Source organism: Rhinoderma darwinii, chromosome 6 (assembly GCF_050947455.1).
Source record: "Rhinoderma darwinii isolate aRhiDar2 chromosome 6, aRhiDar2.hap1, whole genome shotgun sequence".
Lineage (NCBI taxonomy): Eukaryota > Metazoa > Chordata > Amphibia > Anura > Rhinodermatidae > Rhinoderma > Rhinoderma darwinii.
Genome location: NC_134692.1, coordinates 41,112,557 through 41,139,879, shown reverse-complemented (window position 1 = coordinate 41,139,879; position 27,323 = coordinate 41,112,557). Strand labels below are relative to the sequence as shown.

The following is a 27,323-nucleotide window of genomic DNA, read 5'->3' as shown; positions in this document are numbered from 1 at the left end:
TTTCTATAAAAAGAGAGCGCAGATAATGTAACAGAATAGTGAGATTGCTAAGGTAATCATACTTAGATCAATGGCGACTTACGGGCTCTCCTTTTAGTCCCTTTGTTCCTGCTGTTCCTTTAAAACCAAAGTCCCCTCGTCCTCCCTGCAAAAAAAATATGAAGAAGGGTCATCTATGAGAATAAACAAATATTACCCTAGTTGGTTGTATAATCCATCAGTAAGCCTGTAGCTGTCATACAAACACAGCGTGGAATTTACTGAAATATTTCACCGTCACTGAATGGGTCAATGTGCCTTGAAGAATACCTGTTACTGTTTGCATTAAGACAACAGTGAAGATCCAGACAAAGGGATCACAGGCAGAAATATTAATTTTACAAAACAGAATTTTCCGTTAAAGATGGTATTACTGTTTAAAGAATATATGGTGTCTCACCTGTGGTCCTGGAAGTCCCTGGTCTCCCTTATCACCCTAGAATAATAAATAATAAAATAAAAAATAATCTGCCACTACTTCAACTTCAGTTTTTTAAAACCTTGATATTGTACTCACTGAAGTCCCCCGTGGTCCTGGGTAACTAATACCAGGTCTCCCCCTGTCTCCCTGTAAGAAAACAGCATAACATTAATACAATTCATTTATGTAGAATACTCTATGCAAAAATTGTGTATGTCCGTCAAAAAAAAAACAACTTTTTAAATTGTATTATTGGAAGAAAATTCTTGTATAAAATTTTTTAGATAATTTACAAATGCCAAGAACAAATAAAAATATATGCTTTTAACTAATTTATTAAAAGATTAATAGAAAAAGACTTAAAATGAAAGAATCCTGAAAAAATCATGTTATAACACTTATTTACCTTAGGTCCGGCTAAACCTGGATTTCCTCTTTCTCCCATGTCACCTGGGTCTCCTCGTGACCCCTGCAATGAAAAGCAAAGAACTTAAGAAAGTTATCTACTTTGGACAATCTTCTTAGACGTGTGCCTTGTCATTAAATATAATGTCCCCAAGCTGTGACCCCCAGCAATCAGGCATAATCTGTGGGGAAACCTGGCAGTGAGTATTCAATTTCCCTGCAGCGCCACCAGAGCAGTATTACACAAATCCTATTTAAATTAATAGGTTATCTGTGTAATACAGGACAGGATAGGTCCTACAGAGTAAGAGATGCTCTATGTAACTGATCTCCATTTTGGCTAAAAGATGAGGGTCCTGAACAAAAGTTCCAGTTTTATTAACTCAGAGTTCCCTAATAGGATATATAAAAATGGGGTTTCTAAACTGGACAACCCTTTAATGTCTGGATTGAGGATAATTCCACAACAAATAGAAATACAAATTCCCTCATGTTACCATGCCATAATCATTTTCTATGTAAAAGCAAAAATAAGCAATATTATTCGAAAGTCAAGGTAGGACACAGGATACGTCATAATTGTCTAATCACTTTTGGCCCCACGCGCTGAGATCCTCACCCTTCACGAGAATGGGGGTTCCAAACCCCCAGTTCCTTCTCTTTTCTCGACCACATTGAAGAGGACATTAAATAGAGCAGCGGACAAGAATGCGCGCTGCTGCTCTATTTGAAGTATATGGGAATGACAGAGACGTCAGTCCTATAGACATTTAATGGAGTGGCGGGTGCATGCTCGATTGCTGCTTCATACAAGCTGCTCCCCACTGTGGAGGGTCCAAAACCCCCAGATTCTTCTCACTGCAGAGGGCGCAGGGAGGAGGATCTGCGGGTTTGGAACCCCCTGCTCTTGCAATTGGTGGGGGTCTCAGCTGCGTGGCCCCTAGCGATCAGACAATTATCCCCTATCCTGTGGATAGGTGATTATTCTAGATTCTGGGACAACCCCTGTAGGGCAAGTAAAGAGAAAATCAAGGTAGAGAGCAAATTTCTCATTTAATTTTCCCTTCATCAAAATTACTTGAAGAGTAAAACTGACAGCTGTCATAAGTAATGTGTCACATAAAACGTCCTGACGCTGCCCAGCGTCAGTATGTTGTATAAGCCACATCATGCTGAGGCTAAACAAAGGGGAGAAGAGAAACGATGAGCATATTTTTTGGGGGTAGTCTGATTTGGGAACGGAGGGCAAGGCACGAAGCCCAACATGAGACTTTACCTTACTAGGAGCTAGCGTAAATTATAATACATTTGTCAGGCCACTGTAAGCCTGCCCCCTTTTGTAGAGATATGTCCCCTTTCCACAAAAGTGATGAGGGTGACGTAAAAAGGACAAAAGTCACAATTTGCACCGGAAATTGCGACTTTTGGGCTCTCTTGCAACTTTTCTAAGCCAGAAAACTGGCGTAGAAAGTTTAATCAATTCCCCCTTAGTTTAATTCTAAGCTGTCTGAATATAAGACAGTATTAATAAATCTGCCCCAATATGCTACAAAAAATATAAGTAACTTTGTGGAGGACCCCAAAGAGAATTACTATGGCCAAAAGGAGAGTGTGTACTGTTTTGGGGGCCAGGTGCAGTCCGCATGCTGGTATTTGGATTTTATTATTATACTGTTAGGTATTAGATCCCAAAGAGAATGGATTAAAAAAACAAAATACTAATGGATAAACTTACATTCCTACCGGGCACCCCAACAGTTCCTTGAACTCCTCTTGGACCTGGAGATCCACGATCACCCTTTAGGAACAATAGTCGGTCAATACAAAATTACATAATTTCTAAAGTTGAACAAAGCCTAATGTTCATGAAATTAAGCCTGATAGTGAATAAGGGTTATATTGTACTATAAGATCACAAAAACCGTATAGCTTGTACAATATAAATATACTTTGATACTGGGCTTCATCTCTGGATGGTAACTCAATCAGTGTGTTATCTTGATTAAAGGTTGGTTATTAGTGTGTGTATGTTTGGTAACTATAGGTCAAATGGTAACCCCAATAATCGTTTTGATTTTACCTTTCCTCCTTTCACACCAGCTTCTCCACCAAGACCTCGTGGACCCTCTGGCCCAGGATCACCCTGAATACAAAAACAACAGATTAGTAAACAGAACCATCAAGAGAGATAAAACTATTCTGAATCAACAGAATAAACAAAGAGGTTGAAGACATCAATTTTTTTTACCTTTTCACCTTTGGAACCATCAGTTCCTGCACCTCCTTTTATACCAGGATCTCCTCTACGACCCTAAATGAAAACAAATTCTAAAAAAGTGTCCAAGTGACCAAAAGAGTACAATAGGTTATCATAGACCATGTATATTAAGGTAGCTATAGTATAAGCCAGAGAAAATAGATAACATACTGTAAGTGTTAGTAGCAAAATCATACAAACACGTATGTAAACCAGAAGCAAAGAAACATATGGTGATAAAGACAAATGGTTTCTTACTGGCTCCCCTTTTGGTCCTGCGGTTCCGAGTCCTCCTTTATTCCCTTTCTCACCTGGAGACCCAGGAGCTCCAATATTTCCTGAAGGACCCTAACAATAGAAAAGAGAGGGTCAGGGTGGAGATACATATAGAACAATTAATGAATGTTAATGGAATCTTGAGAGTAATGGAGACGAAGGAATTTTAATATATTATATATATATAGAGAGAGAGAGAACATGTAAAAAACTTAACGCCAAGACACAGAATCCTTGGCCAATGTTGACATTTGTGGAGGTGTAACTTGTGTATCATTTTACTGCAATTCCTACACATCAACATCAATGAATTATTATCTAAGTAATTAGAGGGGACAGACGCTTTATTTGCTACAGAAAATTACAACAGTGAATTGTGCCTATTTCCCTGCTCACCTCCCCTGGCGCTTCAATGGCAACTCTTCCCTGGTCCCCGCGGTCTCTGTATACCCAAACTCCAGCGTTGACGTGTGGTCACATATGACCACTGCAGCTCGTGATTGACTGAAGCGGTAATGTGTCAACACGACAAGTCATCGCTTGAGGCCAGGTATAAAAAGAAAGGCGAGTAACAGGGAAGCGTTGCCATGGCAGCACCAGGAGAGGTGAGAATAATTTTTATTATATTTTAAACTATCTGGACTTGAGGATTTTTCTAGCGGATTTCTACTTCCCCATTGAATTCCACAAGGAATATCCACAACAAATTTGTGCACTTTGCGCAACAGAAATTGAGATGCTGCGGATTTAAAGATCCACACAGCAGGTCAATTTCTGTGTGGGAAATTTCCACAGCATGTGGATGACATCTGATCAAATCTTATCCACTTTGCTGCTACTGCATTTCTCTGCAGATGTTTCGTCCACAAATCCGGTGTGAACAGAGCCTAAGAATTTTTTTACTATGTTTATTACCTTATCTCCTTTCTCTCCAAAAGACCCAGCTGGTCCACTAGATCCAGGACGGCCAGGGTCACCCTAAAATAAAAATAATTCAGGTGATTTTATTATATACCTATTCTAAAGTAATACAATACTACAATGATGTTACAAGTAGAATTTTACATTTCACGTTAGAAATCCTGAGTGATTACATCACTGCTGCAGTCACTTCGTAGGCAGATCCAATATTTTAACTCTACAGTATCATTACTGTCTCTGGTTTATAAATTAATTATAGGTCAACACTAGTCAAGCCCACACAATGGCTACCTTCACAGTACATAGAATCGCCTCAATTAATATGAGATGGATAACTTTTTTGAATTTCTACCAGCTAGAATATTACATGTAGCTCCACAACTTTTACAGAATTTCCTAGTAATAATTTTTACATTTTATGACATCAGCTTGATCCCTCTACTGACCTGTACTATACTGTACTGGCCAGTGAGAAAATGTTTTATTTTTAAATTCCTCCCTGGTTGCCCTTACCCTACTGACTACAAACACTGGTTATTTTACAGCAGTGTGTAGTCAGAGGCCCAATAGTCAATTATAAATTACTTTTAAATGACTATGGCGGAAGGGGATGATTTACTTCTAAAATTATAGTTACAGAACATGGCTAAATAATTCAAGATAAATGTAACTCTCCACCCTATGCAACATTTGCATCTATACTGTACTTTACAAAATTGAAATTGTGGGATCATTCTCCATTTGTCCATCTACTAAGCGATCTTTACATTTAATTTTGGAAAAATTCTATATTATTAGACACTAATTATTAGTACTAAATTAAAGCTTCATACTTTAATTCCACTGTCTCCATCTTCTCCTCTGTCTCCTGCATCTCCTGGATAGCCATCAGGACCCTGAAAAATAAATTACCATAAAATACGGCTGTATTCAGCACACAGTTACACCATAAATAAAAATAAAGCTTTTACATACTGAAGATTAATAACAAAAAAAAAAACAATGGACTCAAAATGTCAAACTTGTGTTAATGTTAAATGTGTTATGTTGTTCACAGGTCATCTGCTAATTGAAAAGTTGAAACTCTGTATCTACATATAACAGTCAGAGTAATAATGCTGACTATATACCTCTATCACGATTCACTGCATTAGTAGCAATTGATACTATTATTTGTAAGATTCAAATATTAATTCCTTCTTTTTGTAGTACTGTAAAACCCTTGGTAATATTAGAAGCGGCATGGAGGGCTTTCACTGAATGCACTAGTCATCTGTCTACTGTCTGTACTACATATCTGGACACAGTTTGTTATACTTATCTGGACAACTTTTTGCACTACTTATCTGGGCACCTGCATGCAGCTACTTAACGAGGCACCTGCATACAATTGCTTAACTAGGTACCTGCTTGTAGCTCCTTATCTGGGCACTGTATAAACTGTTTTCATAGGCACTGTATGCACTATTTATTTGTGTACTATATGTGTAATTATTGTCACTTTACACACTATTTATCTAGGTTCTACATTACACGATTCAACTTAGTACTATATGATACTATTGTACTGTATGACTAGATATACACATGGAGACTCAACCAGCTGGCACTAGCCCACAGGCTGTGGGTAGTGAGAGTAAGGCTACACTCTCACTATCCACTGTATTACTATATTCATTTGGAACAATATGACAAAAATTATCTGGGTACCTTATGATGGTATTTATCTGGGCACTGTATGTATAAAGCTATCCATCTGGAGATTGTATGCACTAATTATCTGGGCACTATAGGTATTAATTATCTTGGTACTGTGCAACACTATATGGTCAACTTCATCAGTGCACTGTATACACTGTTCATACCATATGGGCACTGTGTGGAATTACTTATTTGGGCACTATCTTGACACAGTATACACTGTTTATCTAGGAATTAAATGCAATGTATTTCTGGGCACTATATGTTTAACTGGGGAATGAATGATACTACCATATGTGCCTCCACTGCAAGACAGTTAGTACTAACATTGCTTCTTTCAAGACCATGGTCATCAACAGAACCATAGGGAAACTTTACCTTCTCTCCAGGATCTCCTTTACATCCAGGAGCACCAATCCGGCCTGTTCTACCCTATAAATGAAGACATAGAATATGTATATTATCATATTTTTTCTTATTTCATTTAATTTATTAGATATTTTATTGAAACATATGTAACAGAGACAAACAATTTGTGTGAATGAACACCCGACACAGAAGGAAGAAAATATTGGAATACGAACTTGTAAAGAAACATCAAAATATTACTCCACTATTACTCCACTGTACCTATCATTCCCCCACTTAAAAAAAAACCTCTTACTGTGTTAAAACGGGATACAATAAATTCCGTGTAGGTTTTTTTTTTTACTTTGTCTCCCTGTTTTTTGTTTTTTTTTCACCCGGATTTTGCATAGCAATGGTCAACTGAGGTTTTGTTTACTTGTAGATTGCCACTTAGCAACGGGGGATAGAGAGTAAAAGAAAGTAGGTACTAAGCCATAGTTTGTAAATATACTACATTAGTAAGTTATCATATTGAAAATATGCAGTTCAATTGTAAAAAAACAATTTAAATGATAGTGACCCTTTAATCAAAGTTGGTGGCGCTTTGCATTCCAACCAGCAGAAGAATGTTGTTGGGTAGGGTAACTTACTCTGGAATGGATGCCCATCGGAAATGATAGGGCTCACAAAGGGGATTTACATTATATGCAAAAGTGGGATTTTGTCTAAAAAAGTTTGCCTGATGAAGAAACCTAAGTAGTATCGAAAGTTTGCTATTTGTCATCAATATTTCAATTAGCAATTCAAAGTTAAACTTATAAAGATTTAAAGGGTGACTAAACTTTCAACAAACTTCTGACTCATCATAGTGACATGTCAGAAGTTTTGATCGTGAGGGTCCTAGCACTCAGACACCCACCGATCGCTAGAACGAAGCGGCAGAAGCGAAAGCCGATGTAGCGGTGTACAGACTCAACAGAAAGTCTATGGGCACGTACACCACTACATCGGCTTTTCGAAAAGAGCCAATCAAAAACAAAGCGGCTCAGTACTCACTCGGGTGCTTCTCCCGCTTGGTTCTAGCGAATGGTGGGAGTCTCAGTGCTCGGAACCTCACCAATCAAAACCTCTGACATGTCACTGTGACATGTCAGAAGTTTGTTGAAGGTTTAGTTACCCTTTAAAGTTTATTTTCCCCCAGTGGTAAAAATAAATCATTAAACTGTCCTGTTAAATCTACACAGTGACAAATCCCCTGTCTCAGTGCTGATGCGTAACCAGGTATCTGATAAAGCTGGGTGACAATAACAATGCCATGTTGACCAGCAAACAATATAACTAAGAGGCTGAATAGAATATTTAACAATAAGATAGAAGAGGAAAACAAGGACGTATATATAGGGGGAAGTTGTTTTTAAAGGTATGATTGGCTGTTTCCATTACTCCCAAACAAATTGGTGCAGAAAGACACGCAGATGCGTGGCTACCGCTCCATTCATTGTCTGCCTGGATGTGAAAGCTTTACCATGGCAGAACGGGGGTTATGGGATCCCTGTTGCCTCAATTGATAGGGGTTTTATAGGTGAGACATACGTCTAACAGACATTTATGTCATATACTGTGAATATGTCATAAATATCTACCGTGGGAAAACCCCATAATGTTGTTTTGTTTTTTTTGTGGCATTTTTCTTCACTTGTGCCACGTTTTTGGGCTCCTCAGCATTTTTTCTTGCATTTCCAAAAGGCTTGAAATGTAACACGCCACAACATTTCTAAAAATGCATAAAATTCATGGCGTTTTTTTCAAGCCCAAAACAAATGCTATAAAAATTCTGTGTGAAGGGGGCCTTAATGCGATATTAATTTGACATCAACCACCTGGAAATTAAACTGTTTATAAAAGAGCTGTCTAACCTTTCCCAATACAATGTACTGCATGTTCAGAGAGTTTATAGAGATGTAACATGGCATCTTTTAATTAAATATTTCTCAATATGATTTACGCCTATTAAGTGATGGAAGTCTAACTATGAATATATCCATTTAACATACCTTTTGCCCATGTGTTCCATTTCTTCCATGAATACCGGATAAACCCTGGCATAAAGAGAGATACAGCAGTTAGTTTACAATTCAATTGAAAACAAGTATATAGATACATTACAAATCCAACTTACCTTCCTTCCATCTGCACCATAATCTCCCTAGAGAACAAAAGCAAGATGTTTAGTGGAGAGCAAATATGGATGCCAAATCACATATGACTGTCCACAGATTAGGTAGTTACCTTTTCACCTTTACCACCAGGAACACCCTAAAATACAAGTGAGAAAGAGGTTAAATAAAGTATGACACCGTTGAGTAATGTAAGAAGAAACAACATATTGGCTATGTATACTTCGCCAAATTACCACAGACCTTAGGTCCAGGATATCCAATTGGTCCCTCAATTCCAGGATCTCCCTGAAAATAAAACATGAGTGTGAGATCTTTAAACAAAAAGTTATTTGGAGGACAAATTATATACTAAGCAACACTGCTCACCTGCCGTCCCTTGAGTCCAAGATCTCCAGGTACACCAGCATTACCTTTGGCGCCCTGAAATACAGCAAGAATTAAAATCAAATGGAGAAATTTTTGGGTCAGGGAGGATCAATCACCTTCTTTATCGTCTTCTATATAGTTTAATGTATAGTTTGGTGTTGGCACAACCCCGGTTGTGTGTCATACAGATGGGTATGTATTGAGGCATGATACATCAGATGCTGCATTTCTTTGTACTTATTTTGTATTTAGCACTAGTGCTTACATCAAGTTTCTTGCCTATGTCCTTACGCATTTTGTAACTTCTTTAAGATTACTTATAGCATGTTTGGTACATCTGTCTATGCATTAACATAGCACTTAGCACGTTGCACTTTATATATCAGCTGTATCCATTTTGCTTTGGACATGTGCTTATCCTGTATTCCCCACTCCGGTGATGTCGCTATATCAAATGTGTAACTCTATTTTATTTATCTGTTTGGTACTTTGTCCCATTATTTTGTATGTATTATTATTTATTATTCATGATATAGTTTAATGTGACTGATTGTATTAACTTTATATACACTACCGTTCAAAAGTTTGGGGTCACCCAGACAATTTTGTGTTTTCCATGAAAACTCACACTTATATTTATCAAATGAGTTGCAAAATGACTAGAAAATATAGTCAAGACATTGACAAGGTTAGAAATAATGATTTTTATTTGAAATAATAATTTTCTCCTTCAAACTTTGCTTTCGTCAAAGAATGCTCCATTTGCAGCAATTACAGCATTGCAGACCTTTGGCATTCTAGCTGTTAATTTGCTGAGGTAATCGGGAGAAATTTCACCCCATGCTTCCAGAACGCCCTCCCACAAGTTGGATTGGCTTGATGGGCACTTCTTGCGTACCATACGGTCAAGCTGCTCCCACAACAGCTCTATGGGGTTGAGATCTGGTGACTGCGCTGGCCACTCCATTACAGATAGAATACCAGCTGCCTGCTTCTTCCCTAAATAGTTCTTGCATAATTTGGAGGTGTGCTTTGGGTCATTGTCCTGTTGTAGGATGAAATTGGCTCCAATCAAGCGCTGTCCACAGGGTATGGCATGGCATTGCAAAATGGAGGGATAGCCTTCCTTATTCAAAATCCCTTTTACCTTTTACAAATCTACCACTTTACCAGCACCAAAGCAACCCCAGACCATCACATTGCCTCTACCATGCTTGACAGATGGTGTAAGGCACTCTTCCAGCATCTTTTCAGTTGTTCTGCGTCTCACAAATGTTCTTCTGTGTGATCCAAACACCTCAAACTTTGATTTGTCTGTCCATAACACTTTTTTCCAATCTTCCTCTGTCCAATGTCTGTGTGCTTTTGCCCATATTAATCTTTTCCTTTTATTAGCCAGTCTCAGATATGGCTTTTTCTTTGCCACTCTGCCCTGAATGCCAGCATCCCGGAGTCGCCTCTTCACTGTAGACGTTGACACTGGCGTTTTGCGGGTACTATTTAATGAAGTTGCCAGTTGAGGACCTGTGAGGCGTCTATTTCTCAAACTAGAGACTCTAATGTACTTGTCTTGTTGCTCAGTTGTGCAGCGGGGCCTCCCACTTCTCTTTCTACTCTGGTTAGAGCCTGTTTGTGCTGTCCTCTGAAGGGAGTAGTACACACCGTTGTAGGAAATCTTCAGTTTCTTGGCAATTTCTCGCATGGAATAGCCTTCATTTCTAAGAACAAGAATAGACTGTCGAGTTTCACATGATAGCTCTCTTTTTCTAGCCATTTTGAGAGTTTAATCGAACCCACAAATGTAATGCTCCAGATTCTCAACTAGCTCAAAGGAAGGTCAGTTTTATTGCTCCTCTAAACTGCAAAACTGTTTACAGCGGTGCTAACATAATTGCACAAGGGTTTTCAAGTGTTTTCTAATCATCCATTAGCCTTCTAACACAGTTTGCAAACACAATGTACCATTAGAACACTGGAGTGATGGTTGCTGGAAATGGGCCTCTGTACACCTATGTAGATATTGCATTAAAAAACAGACGTTTGCAGCTAGAATAGTGATTTAGCACATTAACAATGTATAGAGTGTATTTCTGATTAATTTCATGTTATCTTCATTTAAAAAAACTGTGCTTTTCTTTAAAAAAAAAGGAAATTTCTAAGTGACCCTAAACTTTTGAACGGTAGTGTATGTATTTACATATGTGTTTCTGGTTATTTTAGAGACTGAAGGGTGTATGGAGATGCTGCATCTGCTGTTATCAAACTGTAATATTATTATTAGGCCTTGTTTACACGGCGCTCATAAAAAACGACGTGTAAACTAATGGCGTTTTTGACGCTTTTTTGTTGCCTTTTCTTGGAACATAACTAGGACTCTGATTATGGGAATTAGCGTGTTTTCGACGCATTTTACGCGTTAAAGCAGTGCACTGACGCTTCTTTTAAGCGACGTGTTTTTTAGACACGTGCGTGTAAAAAAAGCATTTTTTGTGCTTTCGCATTGATGTCAATGGGAAGCTTTAATCATGTGTATTTTGACGTGTTTTACGTCAAATACACGCCGTGTGAACAGGGCCTTGTTGTTATTATTTTAATTATTTGAATTATTATGTTCATCTGTTAATAGTTAATCAGATCTGTAAATGTATTTTATTCTTAAGCATTGTTTGATTTTTTTTACATATAGTTCCTAACTATATTTGCAATTGGCCAATTGTGAAACATTAGCCCATTTTGAAATTCCACTTGCGAAACCAATTTTGTTTTCTTGTCAACAACAAAAACAACACGTCCAAAATTATTAAGTGGTACAACATTATATTATTGAAAAAATGGGAATCAGGTTGAACAACAGAAATATTTAGTCAGTGCTACGTTTTCTGAGGATGTGACTGGTAAATGGTTATATGTATGTTGAGGTGTCAATAGAACATTTAAGATGTATGTACCTATAGTGTTCAGGGCATCATCTGATATAAATACAGCTCTGTGTATAATAGTATCACAGAGTTAAACAATTTTCACTCACCTTTTGTCCTCTCTGACCATGCAGACCAGGAGGTCCTGGAATCTCCAAACAGCTCAGTTTGTAACACTGTAAGAAATCAAACATTAATAAATGCAGGTTAGATGTAATAATAAACAATTGTACAACATTAAGTTTATAGCTATGATTCTTTTCTACATTCATATATACTGTAGTTCCTACAATTTTATCGAGACCTCTATGTCTAGGCATCTTAACTTTCCTACATGTCTACAGCCATATAAATGTATTAAACCTCGATTGTCGAAAAATGTCCAGAAATGAGAAATGATTCCAATGAACCTTTCTATATCCAAAGAATGACCTCTATCAAAAACCCTTCCACAATTTCGGAAAGTTGTAAAAGGTTGTCAATATGTACAACCGTTATTGAGTTTGAATTTGTTCGCCACACCTGCACCTTGGCACATTTTTTCACAATATTTTATTTTTTGTAGAGAAAATGCACTTACATGCTTTGCTTAGTATGATACTAGACAAAGAGGAACAGCAAATCCCATCTTTGAAATTGTAATGCATTGACTATTTATTTTCTTTTAAATATATTTTTATTAAGTTTTAAGAGTACATTAAGTTTTAAAAGAACATACATGTTTAATACTGCCAAAATGGCAGCAAATAAATGTACAAGTGAGTCAAGAACTTGAGGCAACACATGGTACTGAGCAAGTATATTGGTTGCATATCAGACCAATTGTATATAACAGACCGAAAAATCTTATATACGGATCATTGCAACAGTATATCATACATATAACAATATTTATAACAAAGAGTATAATGGGGGGCGGGGTGGTAGGAAGGGCCTAGTAACAAGATAGGTGCGTACTCCTATGTACCAGTTGATACCTAAATGTGTCAGATGTAGCTGCAGACTTCACATGCAAGAACTAACCACTAGGGATCTCATAGATTCTCTAGATTTATTCACGAGCCATCTATTCCAAATTTGAGAAAAGTTGTGGTGTGTTCTAAGCTCCCAGTGCGAAAGCTCTTCAAGTCTACCAATTTGTTCAACTTTATTCAGCCAATGCAGGATTGAGGGAGATTCTGTCCACTTCCAGTGTAATGGAATCAGCAGACAGGCGGCAGCTAATAATACCATTATCAGTTTCAGAGATCTCTTAGGTACATCACTAGGAACCAAGTTAAAGAGGCTCTGTCACCGCATTATAAGTGGCCTATCTTCTACATAATGTGATCGGCGCTGAAATGTAGATAACAGCAGTGGTTTTTATTTAGAAAAACGATAAATTTTGACCAAGTTATGACCTATTTTAGATTTATGCTAATGTCTTTCTTAATAGGCGTGTTTTTACTTTTTTTACCAGCTGGGCGTTGTAAAGAGAAGTGTATTATGCTGACCAATCAGCGTCATACACTTCTCTCAATTCATTTTTAGCAGTACTCGCAACACAGCGTGATCTCGCGAGATCATGCTGTGCAGTCACATATTCCCACATTAACTTTACCGAAGTGTCTTGAGAGTGAATAGATATCACCTCCAGCCAGGACGCGATGTCTGTTCACATTCCCGACACTTCGGTAAATTTTTTGGGGACTTAGTCACACAGCACAGCGTGATCTCACAAGATCACTCTGTGCTGTCATTCACAGAAACTTTACCAAAGTAGGCACTTATAATCTGGTGACAGAGCCTTTTTAAGTACCACCTGGAAAGTACCATAAAAGCATTCTCCTGGATTTTGATACATCTAGAGATTGACTAGGGAGTTTTTAACATTGTGGTTATGTCTGTGGCAGAAAACTGTATGAGATCCCTCTCCCACTCTTTTAGAAATGATGGCGTGTATAAAGTATCAAGTTGTATAATCTAGTAGCTTATTTCAGTTTCTTAGGTGCTGCGCCTGTGTCCAAAGTTTCTCAAACCATGACAATTCTCTAAGTTGACCTGTGGGTGGGAGATAAGCATGTATATGTTTGCACATATAACTGTGTTATAAGACGTTAAAAATATATTTTGCTTTTGAAAGTAAAGGTAGGGAGCCCTCTTGATCTAGAAATTCTAAGGGGGAAGCTTATTATGCCTGATAGAAACGGGGTTTAGGGGGCCCCGTTCTAGAGGTAGGTGCGGGTCCCAGAGGTGGCCTGACAATATTTCCAAACATTCCCCTGTATGTTTTTTTCAGATGCAGCAAAATCTATAAAATAAACTTCTAAAATGGCATGTGCTTTATGCTAATTATTCATTAAAGGGTCATGGGGCGGTGCCGCTATCCTAAAGAGTCACATCGTCTTGCCTCCAAACCCACCTTTCCATGCTTGATTGACATCCCCCTGGCTGTTATACATCACTTTCAGTCTCCTCCAACTTTCTTGGATGCAGCATTGCCTTGTACTACTTGGGCACACACCGTGCAGCGAGGTGTACTCTACCCGGCTTCATCGCTGCACCGTACATGCCAGGGGAGTACAAGGCAAAGATGCATCTGCAAGAATTGGAGGAGGCTGCTAGTGATGTAGACCAGCCAGGGGGATGTCAATCAAGATCTGGGGGACACCATTTCAATTTTCCCCTCAGGCAGCAGAAAAGCTAGAATCTGCACTGGTTGTGTTTAAAGTGTGTTACTTGTAAGAAGCTTATTTGTGTCTTCTCCTTCTGGAAACAATACAATATTTGACCTCTTTTAGATGGTGAGTTCAAGCCCCTCGCATTATATGTCACTATACATATTGGAGGCATAATAAATTTTGTAGAAACGGGAAGATTGTTGGTTCAGCTAGGCATTGTTAATAGAATCGCACATGTTGGATAGAGCAGAAGGCAAGGTTTTTGCGTGGCTGGCCAGGAGTAGGCTGGAAATTAAACTCAGAGGCATATGTAATAAACAGGTGGGTACTGGGAAGTGTCTTAGGTGAAGTAACCCTGAAAGAGTCCGGGATGAGTATACCAAAAATGAGAATGTGCTTCTCGTTGAAAACCGGTGCGGTTGAAGAGAACAATTTATTAAAGTCAACAGAGGAAACATTACTAATACAGAGAAGAATATATCAGTTGATGAGTAACTGAGTAAAAGGAAGAGGCTCGTACTTTACTGTATAACACCTTAAAATAGGTTTGAAATTGTACTCTCAGAGTTGGATAACCTAACAGATAACCTAACAGATGCAGGGCTACCTCACTGACTAGTAATTTGAGAAGTTTGAGGAAAAAATGGATTTTCCCTAGCATCGCTAACTGGTAAAACCCTTCTTGAGTAGTGAGGATTTAAAACAAGCAAATGTAATATCAGATATTGTTTTATTTAGTACGTGTTTCGAGGCCGGAGCGGCCCCTTCATCAGGTAAAATACAAATGCTATCTCACCTCACTGACTAGGCCATCGTCATAGTGGGCCCGCAGCCCACCAATTAATTATCGAAGTATCCACTACACAAATCGACAACGTTGCAAACTACCAAAGCATTAAGCATACAGCAGAACATATAGAAGCCCTTAAAGTAAAGACAGACTGCTAGTATTATCCAATGATGCCTAGGTGGTCTGTTTTAATTTCCAGCCGGAAGAGCTAGCAAACTGTTGGTGACCTAAAAGGTTGCATACCTTGAAAGTCAGTCCCCAGTGATCAGCCTCTTAGGTGTACGCTTGCCCGATTTCTTCTTATTTTTTGAGCACTTGTAAAGCTTGCCAGTTTCCATGGCGTTCAAGGTTCTATTTCTGGTAATGGCGGTGCGTCATTAACAGCTGACTAGTTGACAATATGTAGATCAGCAATGTCCAACGCATTGTAGACTTGAGGTCAGCGGGTGATTTGACGATTAACTTACGTCCTGCAGACCAAATGAGAATCCCAAACGGAAACAGCTTAGAAAGATAATTATTTTGTTTCTTAGATAGTTCGTCAAATGTTTAAGTGCTTTGCGTTTGTTTGAGTAGCAGGAGCTTGAAAAAGGGTCTTGGAAAAGGGATATTGATTCTCCTGTATACTTGATAGCATCCGATTGTCTTGCCTTCTTCAGAATATGTTCTTTTTGCTGAAAGTTTAAAAAGCTGCACATTAAATATCTAGGTGGGTCAGCTGCTTTCAGAGCACGGCGTACAGCTTTGTGGGCTCTCTCAATTATCAATGGTTCAGTGTAAGACGGCCCTGTGGGTCTTGACATATCTCCGTACATGCCTTGGTAATGGCTTGAGCTACTGATTACGGGATACCTCAGATTCGTAGATTATTCCGCCTATCACGGTTGTCTTTATCTTCTATGTAAACACAGAGGCGATGAATATAATGGTGGCCGTTAGAAATATTTTCCGAGGCTGCTTTAGTGTAGGAGATAATTTCAGATTGCGTATACTCAAACTATTCCACTCTGCTGCCTACTTAGCGTACTTCACATTTGATATCTGCAAGTTCATCTAGAACTGGGTGGAGGGCTTTAGATAGAGCCTGGGAAATAAACGAACATGAGATAGGGGGGTCATTGTTGGTTGCCGCCTCTTCGTTCTCACTGTTCATATCTACTTGCACAGGAGGAGAGCAATTTGAGGTGCCTTTCCGTGCAGTTAAAGGCATATCTGTGTTAACCCGAAGTTGTTCCGTAAAGTATTTGTTCAAGTCCCCCTAAGAGAGAGCGATGTTGCTGGTCGTACTGGGTCCTGAACTTGTACCCCAGTATTTTCTTATTTTGACCATATGGATAGTTGCAGCAGGTTCTGCTTTTAAAGTTGCTTTCCTCTGTCGACAATCATTTATAACCAATCATAGGGTGGTGCTCCCTCCATTGTGTATGAAGTTTTTGATTTATAGCTCTACTAGCTTTTATACCCGGCGTTGCTCGGGAGGTTGACTTACGGTATAGATAGAGTAAAAGCTCACTATTTCGTGCATTCATCCCAGATGCTCCGGTGGTTCCCGTCCGTCTTTGTTTACTTTGGCGCAGCGATAATATGCCATTCATCTACGTGACCACTGCAGCCAATCATTACATGACCACTGCAGCCAATTACTGGCCACAGTGGTGTTGCTAACATGCACAGCACGTGACCGCCGAGGCTTCAAACCAACAAACTTTCGAAAATATATATAGTAAATATATAACAGTTATACATTCCTCAGGACACATACATTTCATTATAACCCCTGCTAGTCCCAGGAATGAAGATGATGACTAAACCTGAGACAATTCCTGTAATTTTCCTGTCAGAGTGTGATGACGATAAAAGCGCGGGAAATACTACACTATATTTCTATTGTTATTATTATCGCGGTTATACAGTGTCCTGCATAGATCAGCCAGTAGGGGGAGCCGTCCTCTGTCTCTCTCCTCGGCCGCACATCCTCTCCGCTCTTCTGACCTCATCTACCTGCTGCTGCTCCTGTCAGCCGTCCCTTCCCATAGGCTGACCTGCCGCATTACGTCACTCCAATAACGGACTCCCATAGGTCCGATCAGCTGTCAGTTACTCCCTAGGGTCATTTAAGTTTACGGGCAGGAAATAAATAAATAAGTCGCTGAAAATTAGAAATGCGTAGAGAATAATAAAAAAAACACACTAACACACACAGTAAATTTCTGGCTACGTAAAAGGGGTGGAATTTACAGGATTGACGTGTCACTCAACCAATGAATTACAAGCTACGCTCAATAGATTCTAAGCCGGCTAGTAACGAAGCTCATAGACACGGGTATGGACACGTGATGTTATTCCCTGATTTGAAACCAATAAAAAATCGGGCTTCAAACAAACAAACTTTCGAAAATATATAATAGATTGGGTCACCACTGATTTAACTGGCAGACGCGCTCCTCATACGTTATCAAGCCCCCTTAGTCAGGACCGTGTCTTTTGGCTCTCCTACAGACTGGTTGTGAGCACTGGGAATATTGGGTCTGTTCCCTCTAAATAGGTGGTAAGTCAGTGGCCTTTAGCAGGATAAGTGACCAAGCCCTAGATGTCTGTATTTCAAAGTCCCTCTGTTATGTAGTAGGAGCTTATAGATGATAGGGTCCCAATGAGAGTGATAGATAAACTAACCTGTAACAGGAGAAGTTAAGAAAATGAAGGCCAGTACTTCAGGAGCCCAGATGGTATGGGTAACTGTATTTCTCTTTGTTAATCCAGCTGTCGGTCACAGTGGTATTCCCTTGTAGTCGGGGGTTGGGTAATATCCTGTGCAGTATGATGGGGTGATGATCAGTGTTATAGAACAGTGCTTCAGCGCTGGAAGCAAGATGGCATCCGTACGCAGGACATAATTAATGCCATGGCTCCGGAAACTTAAGTAGGCTGCAACATATACTGTATATGCCACACAGGGCTAAGCTACACTCCTCAGCAAGGAGAGCAAAGGTCGGTGGTTACTTCGCTGAAAGCCATGGGTTGTGAAGCCCGGGCAATGTGGTGCAGAGCTCGGTGAACTGTTTTGCAGTCTGAAATTTTGGGAACGGATTTGGGTGCTCTCAGGGGATCTTTCATCCGTTTAGGGTTTGGATGGCTATGGATGTCTTAGGTCAGTGGCAGAGCTGCAGTACATTGCGTCCTGCCTGTATGTGCGCTCGCCACATCCCTATGCATTGACTATTTAATTTATAAACATGGCTGGAATAAATAATGTTAGAAAACTTATTTAAGGTTATTTGTCTTGGGACCAGTGTTCAAATAGTGATGTCTTGTTTTAAAATCGGTCATAAATTCTAATCTAATGAAAGCTGACAAAGTCACATAAATGTTTACATACCTCTCCATAGGCCTCATGTTTCTGTGGAAAAAAAAAAAACGTAAAAATGTAGTTAGACATAAAGATATTAAATGGTTGTTTATAAGGGTATGTTCACACTGCATATGTTCTGCCATTTTTCGTGCTGTAAATATGGGGCTGAATGCCTCCAAACATCCGTTCCCAGGGGGTGTTATTTACATGGCCGTTTTTAAAAACGGCACGTAACAAAAACGCCCCGTAAAAAAGAAGTGCATGTCACTTCTTGAGCAATAGAAAAACAGCTCCAAAAACGGCCGTAAAAAACGCATCAAAAAACGCTTCATGTATAAAAAACTGCTGTAAATCAGAGGCTGTTTTCCCTTGAAAACAGCTTCGTATTTTACAGACGTTTTTAGTCTAGCGTGTAAACATACCCTAGGAGTCATAGACATATACAATTTTTACATGAGGCACATAGTATGTACAAATACTTCTGTATCCATAAAATCACATTTATACATGGAAGTCTGTAAAATAGAAGAACCAGTAACATGATGTAGTGTCAAATTCTCCTCCTATCTGCAACTTGATTTTTAGTTTAGATACGGATGTTAAAAAACATTTATAATATTTGTTGTTGGACCCGTTGCAAAAATTTAAATAGGGTCCTCTGGCCTGTCCCATGTTCATCTTTTACTGCCTTCCCATCTCTTGTGTTGAGTAGGGAACTAATGATTGGTTTTCCCCTCCATGTTTTATGGAGGTTACGGTAGTCACTCATTTGGATGTTTCCACATCTATTAATTGCATAGAGATAACACATGTAAGCATGTTGGTTGGACCTGTCTACAGTCAGGATGAGTGAGGGTCCCAGCAGTTAGACCTCCAATAAATCAATTTTTAAGATATGTCTAGTTAACTTGTCTCGCTTAGGGTCCTCTTACACGGGATATGGGCCGTGTAAACGAGCGCCGATCAATGAGATAGCTCGTTGATCGGCGCTCGTTTGATCCTTTCACAAGGAGCTGTGGTTGGGGACCAGCGATCGTTACTATGATCGCTCGTCCTCATATATTTCTATCATGTCTGCGGCAGATCTCCTTGTTCACAAAGGGAGATGTGCTGCTGACAATGATAATATTCTCTGCTGATCGCTGCCCAGGGCAATGTTTGGGAATGAGCGTTCTCATGTGAACGCTGGTTTTGCAAGATAAAAACGTGACAATCTAGCTTTGACTGCAATTTCCAACTTCTCATGTTTCAAATATAGATCAGTGAAAAACTTGACTTGAGAGAATGATCTAATATATTGTTGATGAAACCAAATTACACATGCCCACCAGCAGTTTCAGGCCTGTCGTACTAATTTCCATATCCCAGATTCCTGGGAAAATGTAATATTATAGTAAACTGAAGTGAAAAATACATTTTAAGGTTGAGTTAAAATTTAAGTAGAACAGTTTCTGACAGCAGTAAAGTTATTTTAAATCTTAGGATTTCATTATTGTGTGTACAATTTATTTAAAACAAAGCTTTGTCTTTGACTACCATGTCTATGTAGTGAGTAATGGCAAAATCTTCCATTTCTACCTTGAAACCATCAACAAGTAGGCAGTTGCTTTTGACTTATCTTACTCTACTGATCTGAATGGGCTATGGGTCTAATTGGCCCAATTCTATCTCATTATTACCTTGATCCTTTTTCAGCCAGGCTCCTTAATATGAATACCTTATGTATCCCTAACACAGGAAAACCCTGATAGCCCTGTAACCTATGAGTTAATAAGTAAGTTTGCAGGGGGTCCTAAATGTCAACCAGAAAAATCCTTGGAACATTCAGTTTCCAGGCAGTAATAGAGATTTTTTTTCATACATAGCATAGAATATAACAAACTAAAAAATAAGTGTTGTATTTTAGTTCCAGTCCCTTCATTTTGGCATGTGTAGCATTTATGGTAATGTGAATTTTTTGGAATATTTTTTTATTTTAAACTTTATTCATTTTCTATGTACTTACCATAACTTGAATAATTTTATCAATGGTTCTCTGATCAATCTCGGTTTGGTCATCAGGGTTGGTGACTGAGTAAGCATTTCTGAACAGCTCATGTGGCATGTTAGCGATCTCTCGTAAGCCAGATTCATAAACATCACGACTTGCAGCTACTGAGAAAAGTTTGATACCAGCAAGTTGTGCTCGGTCTGCTTGTATCTTCATTCCTCCACATGGATTACCAGTCACATGACCATCAGTGATCACCACAGCAAAATTCACCGGTTCACGTCCTCCTTGCCCAGCCTGGGTCTGTATCTGTGCCTTTATCTGAGCGGTCATGTTAGAGATGGCACAATCTGTAAAGGTGCCTCGTCCAATATACTGGACTCCTCGTAGTTTTGAAATGTATTCATTCTTGTCAGTTGTGAGTTGGCTGAAGATTTGGACCTCATCTGAATAATGTAGACCTCCATATTGCCAGTTCATATATACCTGATCTAGGTATGCCTCATTCTCCAACTTTGCTAGGAAGGCAGGAATAAATTTTTTCATGTGATCCAGCAAGTTCTGGATAGGAGCGGTCTGAAGGATTACACTCTCAGATGTGTCAATGATGAAGTACACATTGATTGGACATTTGGCCTTGTCTACAAGAAATGTTGACAAAAAAGTCAATGTAGCAGAGTGAGAAAAGTTCCATATGATCTGTGTGTTCCCCTTGATTCAATAAAATCCCACACTACCCCAAAAAGTTGTAGCAGAAACTATTGTGCAAATTATTTCAAAATGGCTGAAAAATAAATTTCCAAACTAAATATATTGTAATATGCTACCACACCAGGATAAAAATGGCATGTCTGCCTGCCTTCAGTTTTTTAGAACATTTTATATATATTAATAGGTTACCTTCACACGTCTTTTTGTCATCGGTCTGCGCTGAGATGGAGCCAAAGGCAAAGCAGAGCAGCAAACACAGAACTTGTAGCTGGGCCATGGCCACCCTGTAGAGAAATACACAGACATACTGTAGAGTAAGCAATAGGTCATAGCAATATTTGGACTAACTTTTCTTTAGGAGTTTGTATTTGTTGTTATCAGCAGCATGCCATATGACTGGCTTGGTTTGTGTGCTTTTTCGAGTATTGTCCTTAATAAGGAAGGAATGCGGCTGGGAAAAGTGCAAATAAAATCACAATTATGGTTTCCCATAAAAGTAGTTCTCGCAACATTTCCTAGAGCTGTTTCTATAAAGGGGGTTTCCCCACAAGGAAAGGTAATGAATGATACATTGTTTGGATATGCCATTACTTTGTGATCGGTGAGGTTCTGACTGCCGGGCCCCCACGATACTCAGAATGAAGGGGCCACTAATTAAGTGCTTCATAGTTTTTCCAATAACAGTGCTACTCCCATCTCATTGTGCAGGAAAATGCAACACCGCCCCATTAACTTGAATACAGCTCTGAGGCAGTTTCCTGCACCTCAAGTGGATGGGGTAGTGCAATGCATAGACACTGCACCTTTGTTCTCAGGATCAAGAGGAAGCCCAGAGGTTTGACCCCCATAATCATGAAGTGATGGAATATACTAGCGATATATACGCCATTACTTCTTAAGATGTGAATAGCCCTTTAAAAATCAACGCTGCCGATTGATTTAAAGGGAATCTGTTAGCAGTTTTGAACCTTCATAACTTCTATCAGAGCTATATGTAGGACATCATGCCACAATTGCTCTGAGTGACGGCTCTAGTGGTCTTCTAAATGGACTCAAAGCAGAGGGGAGGGGCAGCGATCAGTGAAGAGATCCTAGTGCACTGAATATGAAGGTGGCACCTCCGAGTCACTAGCGATTACGGCGCCGGGGATAGTTAAACGTATACTTCTCAATCATGCAACTTGCAAGACTGACGCCAAAGGTATAGTTCCGCTACTCTCCACCTCCTGTATATGAGAGCTCAAAACTGCTCACAGACTCCCTTCAAAACTGCATATATTAACAATTATCTTTCTGTTTTTTTGGATGTTGTAGTCGCTTTCTTCTTCACCAGTAGCTGGGTAAACCAAGCCTAAAAGCCTTTGTATACCTTTGCAAATAATTAATATTAATATTGTATGTCATAAATAAAGCAATTTTCAAAAGGTCTTATTTAAAAATATCCTTCTATTTGTAGATCAGAGCCGCTGTATAATTGGTTCGATCATGAGAGGCCCCGCTCGTCTATGTTTTTGACTACTGTATACTTCTTGTAAAAATCTATGTGTGGATATTTCTACCTGATCACACATCAGATTAGTTTATTTTGTTATAGTCTAATACTTTTATATTGCACCAGTCCTCACTGTTTGAGAATGTTTTGTATGATTGTTGCCTCCCCCCTGTGAGGGGCTTCTATTTAGCGAAATGTGGTACTTATTTTCTGACAAAAATTCTACAAGGGTCAGTTCACACAGAGTTTTCTTACGCTGATTTTGACGTGGAAACCACATAGGAATCATCACCAAAAAACTTCAGAAATCGCCCCCATTGATTTTACTCGCAGGGAAAAAAAAGCGGCATATTGTTTCTTGCTGCGGTTTTCGCCTTTGACCTCCCATTGAATCAATGGGAGGCAGAAAAACCTGTGGCACTCGTTTATGAGCATTTTTCATGGCGTTTCTGCCTGTGGTCCTTTTATTAGCTTCAATGGCCACGGGCAAAAAATGCAGAAAAATACGAGCAGGCAGCTCAAAATCTGTCTCAAAATTCCTGCAGGAATTCTGGGGCAGATATTTTTCTGCCTGCAAAAAAACCCTGTGTGAACAGGGCTTAAAGTTGTTTTGAAAATAAAAATATTGTGCCAATTGGTGAATACAGCTCGTAAAGGGGTTTTCCAGGAAGACAAATTTTTTTTGCGGTGGGCAGTGCATGACTGAGTTATATAAAGAAACATGAAGAAAATGGGGCGGGAATGGAAGCATAATCAAAGAATGAACGGGGCAGGCGTTGAGGAGGCTGTGGACCAATAGGATGCCTCAAACCCGGGTGTACGTCAGAAGTCCCGCTTTCATGCATAACTATACTCCCTCTGCCGCTCTTCTTCCTAATCTACAGACAGGAGAGGGGGAAAATGGAAGGATGACCATGAAGGCCGGATCAGACTACATACGGTTTGCTTGTAGTCTATAACCATGGGGACACAAAGGAATACTTAAATGGGTTTTCCAGGGATACAAAATTTTTGTACTAATACTTTATGTCAAAATTAAATAAACTTCCAAATATGCCTTGCGTCAAAAATCGGAACACATCTGTTCCTATTCCCCCCTACCTCTGGCCGGCCGGAAGTTCTGCTTTTCATTCTATTGTTTTTTTTGCTTTGACACGCGCTTGTGCACAAGCGTTATTATGCAGACAGACCTGTGTCGATAAGAATGAACGGCGCGGGCATTGAGGAGGCTGTGGACCAATAGGATGCCTCAAACCCGGGACTTCTGACGTACACCCGGGTTTGAGGCATCCTATTGGTCCACAGCCTCCTCAATGCCCGCGCCGTTCATTCTTTGCTTATACTTCAATGACAGACCTATGTCCATACTCAGTGAGGTATCGACACAGGTCTGTCTGCATATTAACTCTTGTGCACGAGCGTGTGTCGAAGCTAAAAACCACTAGAATGAAAAGCGGAACTTCCGGCCGGCCAGAGGTAAGGGGAATAAGAACGAATGTGTTCCGATTTTTTGACACAATGCATATTTGGAAGTTTATGTAATTTTGACCTAAAGTATTAGTACAAAAATTTTGTATCCCTGGAAAACCCATTTAAGTATTCCTTTGTGTCCCCATGGTTACAGACTACAAGCAAACCGTATGTAGTCTGATCCGGCCTTCATGGTCCTCCCTTCCATTTGCCCCCTCTCCTGTCTGTAGATTAAGAAGAGGGGCAGAGGGAGTGTAGTTCTGCATGACTACAGAAGCAGATTACACACAGGCTTTGTTTGTAGTCTGTAACCATGGTGGCACATTGATCTGCTTAGGGGCTGTATACACAAAAAGGTGGGATATTTTAAATCAAGATGCATTGGAGATATATAAAAATTTGGTCATTGAGCAAGAGGTCACCCAGAAGAAAAGGCCTGCAACTTCTTCCAACTTTACTTCTTTTGCATGGCCACGCTAACAAAATCGCAATACACTAAGTTAACCAGTAGATAATTGTGGGAATGTTAATCACATGTGGAAAAAATAAGGAATTACAAGGTATTGCTATTGTATTACTGATATTGTTTCACCATACAACACTATGTCCACTATGGGAGCTATAATAACGTTCAATTTAAGATTTGGGAAACATTAGTCCCACCCATTGTGATCGCTGGTTGGCCAACATAATGATATGGTGTTCTATAAATGGTTCCACTGACTGATACTGATGAAGTGCAGACCTCACCGCTACTGACAAAGCGTATCATTTATCTTATGTCACAAATGTCAGTAAATTAATTGAAAGTATATACGGTAAATATAGGTAGAAATGAAGCAGGAATGCAAACATAAAGGCAATATATACACACAGATTAATTATTGTACCAATGATTATTGCCACAATTGTGTCCTATGTACTATGTTATCTAAAAATGGCAATTTCTGTTTGTCAGCCTTTAGACAACACGTTATAGCCCAGTGGTCCTGACTCCCAACCTGAGGCTATTAAGCTGTTGTGAGACTACAAATGCCAACATGTACTGGGAGTTGTAGTACCACACAGGCAGAAGACCTAGAATAGCTTGTTACATTATATTTCAGTATTTGGAATGACAGTTTATCAACAATATAACATTTTTGGGATAACAAATGATTGATGGGGTAGGTCTCACATGGTAACATCCAATCACTGTGTTCTGACAGGCTACAGTTGGATATTGCAGATAATCCGAAACACTGCGTATAATGCATGGAAATGTAACATCTTAGAAATAATGTGTTGTTTTTTTTACATGCTATTATCCCCACTGTTACTGTGGAGCCACAGCTACTTTTTATATAGGATTTCCAGGTCTGGTCTACAGTATACACAATAGTCATCCAAATTTTACATTATGAAATTGAAAAAAATACTAAAACATTATTTAAAAGCTGCATGCTCAATTGATAAAACTGTAAACCTTCTACTCTGCATGTGTTGTGGTCATCCCTTCCCAATAGTGGAAAAAATACTGTTCCTTCTGATCTCACACATAAAGGATTTTCTCTAGAATCCAACCAAAACGACCAGCGATAGGGGTTATCATCGCATCAATCAGACTGGAAAATGATCGGACTTGTTAAATCTTTTCCGTTATATGATCATCATTATTGCTACAATTCTAACACGTAAACTATGATGGATACAGAAGACTCCATTAAAGGAAATAGGAGGGTTGTATATAGCTACAATGGGAACAATTTTCCCTGAGTGTTGGCCAGGTCAGATTCTTATTCCAATAATATCAGTCTAAAAAACCAAAATCTGCAAGTTTCAACCCAATTTACTTGACATATTCACAACTGATTTTGTTAACTATAAGCATGCCAAAGCAACCATCCACTATGTTACATATAGGTTTGATCCCTGGTATTGTTTGCTGATGTCCCAAAGCAAAACCTTAATTTTTTCCATAAAACATTAGAAATCTTACCTGAAAGATAGTAACAAAGCTAATGTTTTCTATACTGTCAGCTGCTGGTTGGACCTGTGCATTCTCTGTAGTAAGAGAGAAGCAGATGCTTGAAGTAGGACCTTCTTCTCAGGACAGAAAAGTTTCCTTCCTACACCCAAGCTCCCTCTAACTGTGCAATTTTTTTTTCTAGCCAAGTTTAGGTCAGCCCCTTGGAGTCATGCATGTTATATGTAAGTGCCATGACAACTCTTACCATGGGGTGGCACTGTGGCTCCACTAAAGGGTGTGGAACTCTTCAGCGCTTCATGCTAGTGGAATGTATTTGATCTGCAAGAGTTTTCCAAAGAATCCTTTCTTTTACATGAGAAAAGTCATATTTTTATACCACAATGATTTTATTTCCTGTGAAAAATGAAGAAAAAAAAATGAAGAAAAAAGAATGACTAAAATCTGGGTCGTGAATCCTATACTGTGGATTGTTGTAGAACTACAGATGGAGCCGACTTTATCTTGACTTTTAACGCGTTAAATACACAGTGTTAAGATCCTTTATCTTGAAATTTTCAATGACTTTTCAATGGCTTATGTTGTATGATATCACGCTGCAGAAAGTTATCAGAGTCAAGATAAAGATGGCAACATCCGTAAAAACACAGAATGCCCTGGCTTCTAAGTAGGCATTTGCCAGTTTCTAGATGTAGAATATTTGATCTATTAGAATTGCACATGAGTAATTTCTTGTAGCATACTTTTTTATATTGAGATTAGTTCAGTGTGATTTGTAGCCCTGTATAGTGACACTATCAGAGGGTGGTCTGATAAAAGGCATGAGAACAGGACACCATTACATACATTGATAACGTGAGTAGGAGAGATTGTATGTGACTACACCTCTAGATCAGGATGCAGTTTTCCACAATCAGTGATTGACTCTCTACCTAGGATTATGCTAAATAGACTGTTTTATGACAGCCTGTGTACAGAGACAAGGATTTACATACCATACAGGCAGCCTAGGCAGCTGCAATGGGGCCCATGGGAAGGGGTGCCCAGCTCAGGATCTTCATAG

At 39.2% G+C, this 27,323-nt stretch overlaps 1 protein-coding gene across 1 annotated transcript in view; it reads right to left on the bottom strand.

Moving 5' to 3' along the window:
• The window catches only part of COL6A2 (collagen type VI alpha 2 chain), a 38,639-nt gene extending 12,228 nt beyond the window's left edge, over positions 1-26,411 (bottom strand). The window contains exons 1-21 of the mRNA XM_075829551.1: positions 26,273-26,411; positions 21,522-21,616; positions 20,637-21,262; positions 18,659-18,679; positions 11,943-12,008; positions 8,915-8,968; positions 8,789-8,833; positions 8,658-8,684; positions 8,548-8,574; positions 8,423-8,467; positions 6,399-6,452; positions 5,153-5,215; positions 4,314-4,376; positions 3,381-3,470; positions 3,114-3,176; positions 2,946-3,008; positions 2,601-2,663; positions 867-929; positions 557-607; positions 440-475; positions 83-145 (exon numbers count right to left, since the gene is read on the bottom strand). Coding sequence (XP_075685666.1) covers positions 83-145; positions 440-475; positions 557-607; positions 867-929; positions 2,601-2,663; positions 2,946-3,008; positions 3,114-3,176; positions 3,381-3,470; positions 4,314-4,376; positions 5,153-5,215; positions 6,399-6,452; positions 8,423-8,467; positions 8,548-8,574; positions 8,658-8,684; positions 8,789-8,833; positions 8,915-8,968; positions 11,943-12,008; positions 18,659-18,679; positions 20,637-21,262; positions 21,522-21,609 — 1,671 coding nt within the window. The 5' untranslated portion in view covers positions 21,610-21,616; positions 26,273-26,411. The remainder of the gene's footprint in view (positions 1-82; positions 146-439; positions 476-556; positions 608-866; positions 930-2,600; positions 2,664-2,945; positions 3,009-3,113; positions 3,177-3,380; positions 3,471-4,313; positions 4,377-5,152; positions 5,216-6,398; positions 6,453-8,422; positions 8,468-8,547; positions 8,575-8,657; positions 8,685-8,788; positions 8,834-8,914; positions 8,969-11,942; positions 12,009-18,658; positions 18,680-20,636; positions 21,263-21,521; positions 21,617-26,272) is intronic.
• Positions 26,412-27,323: the final 912 nt, after the last annotated feature.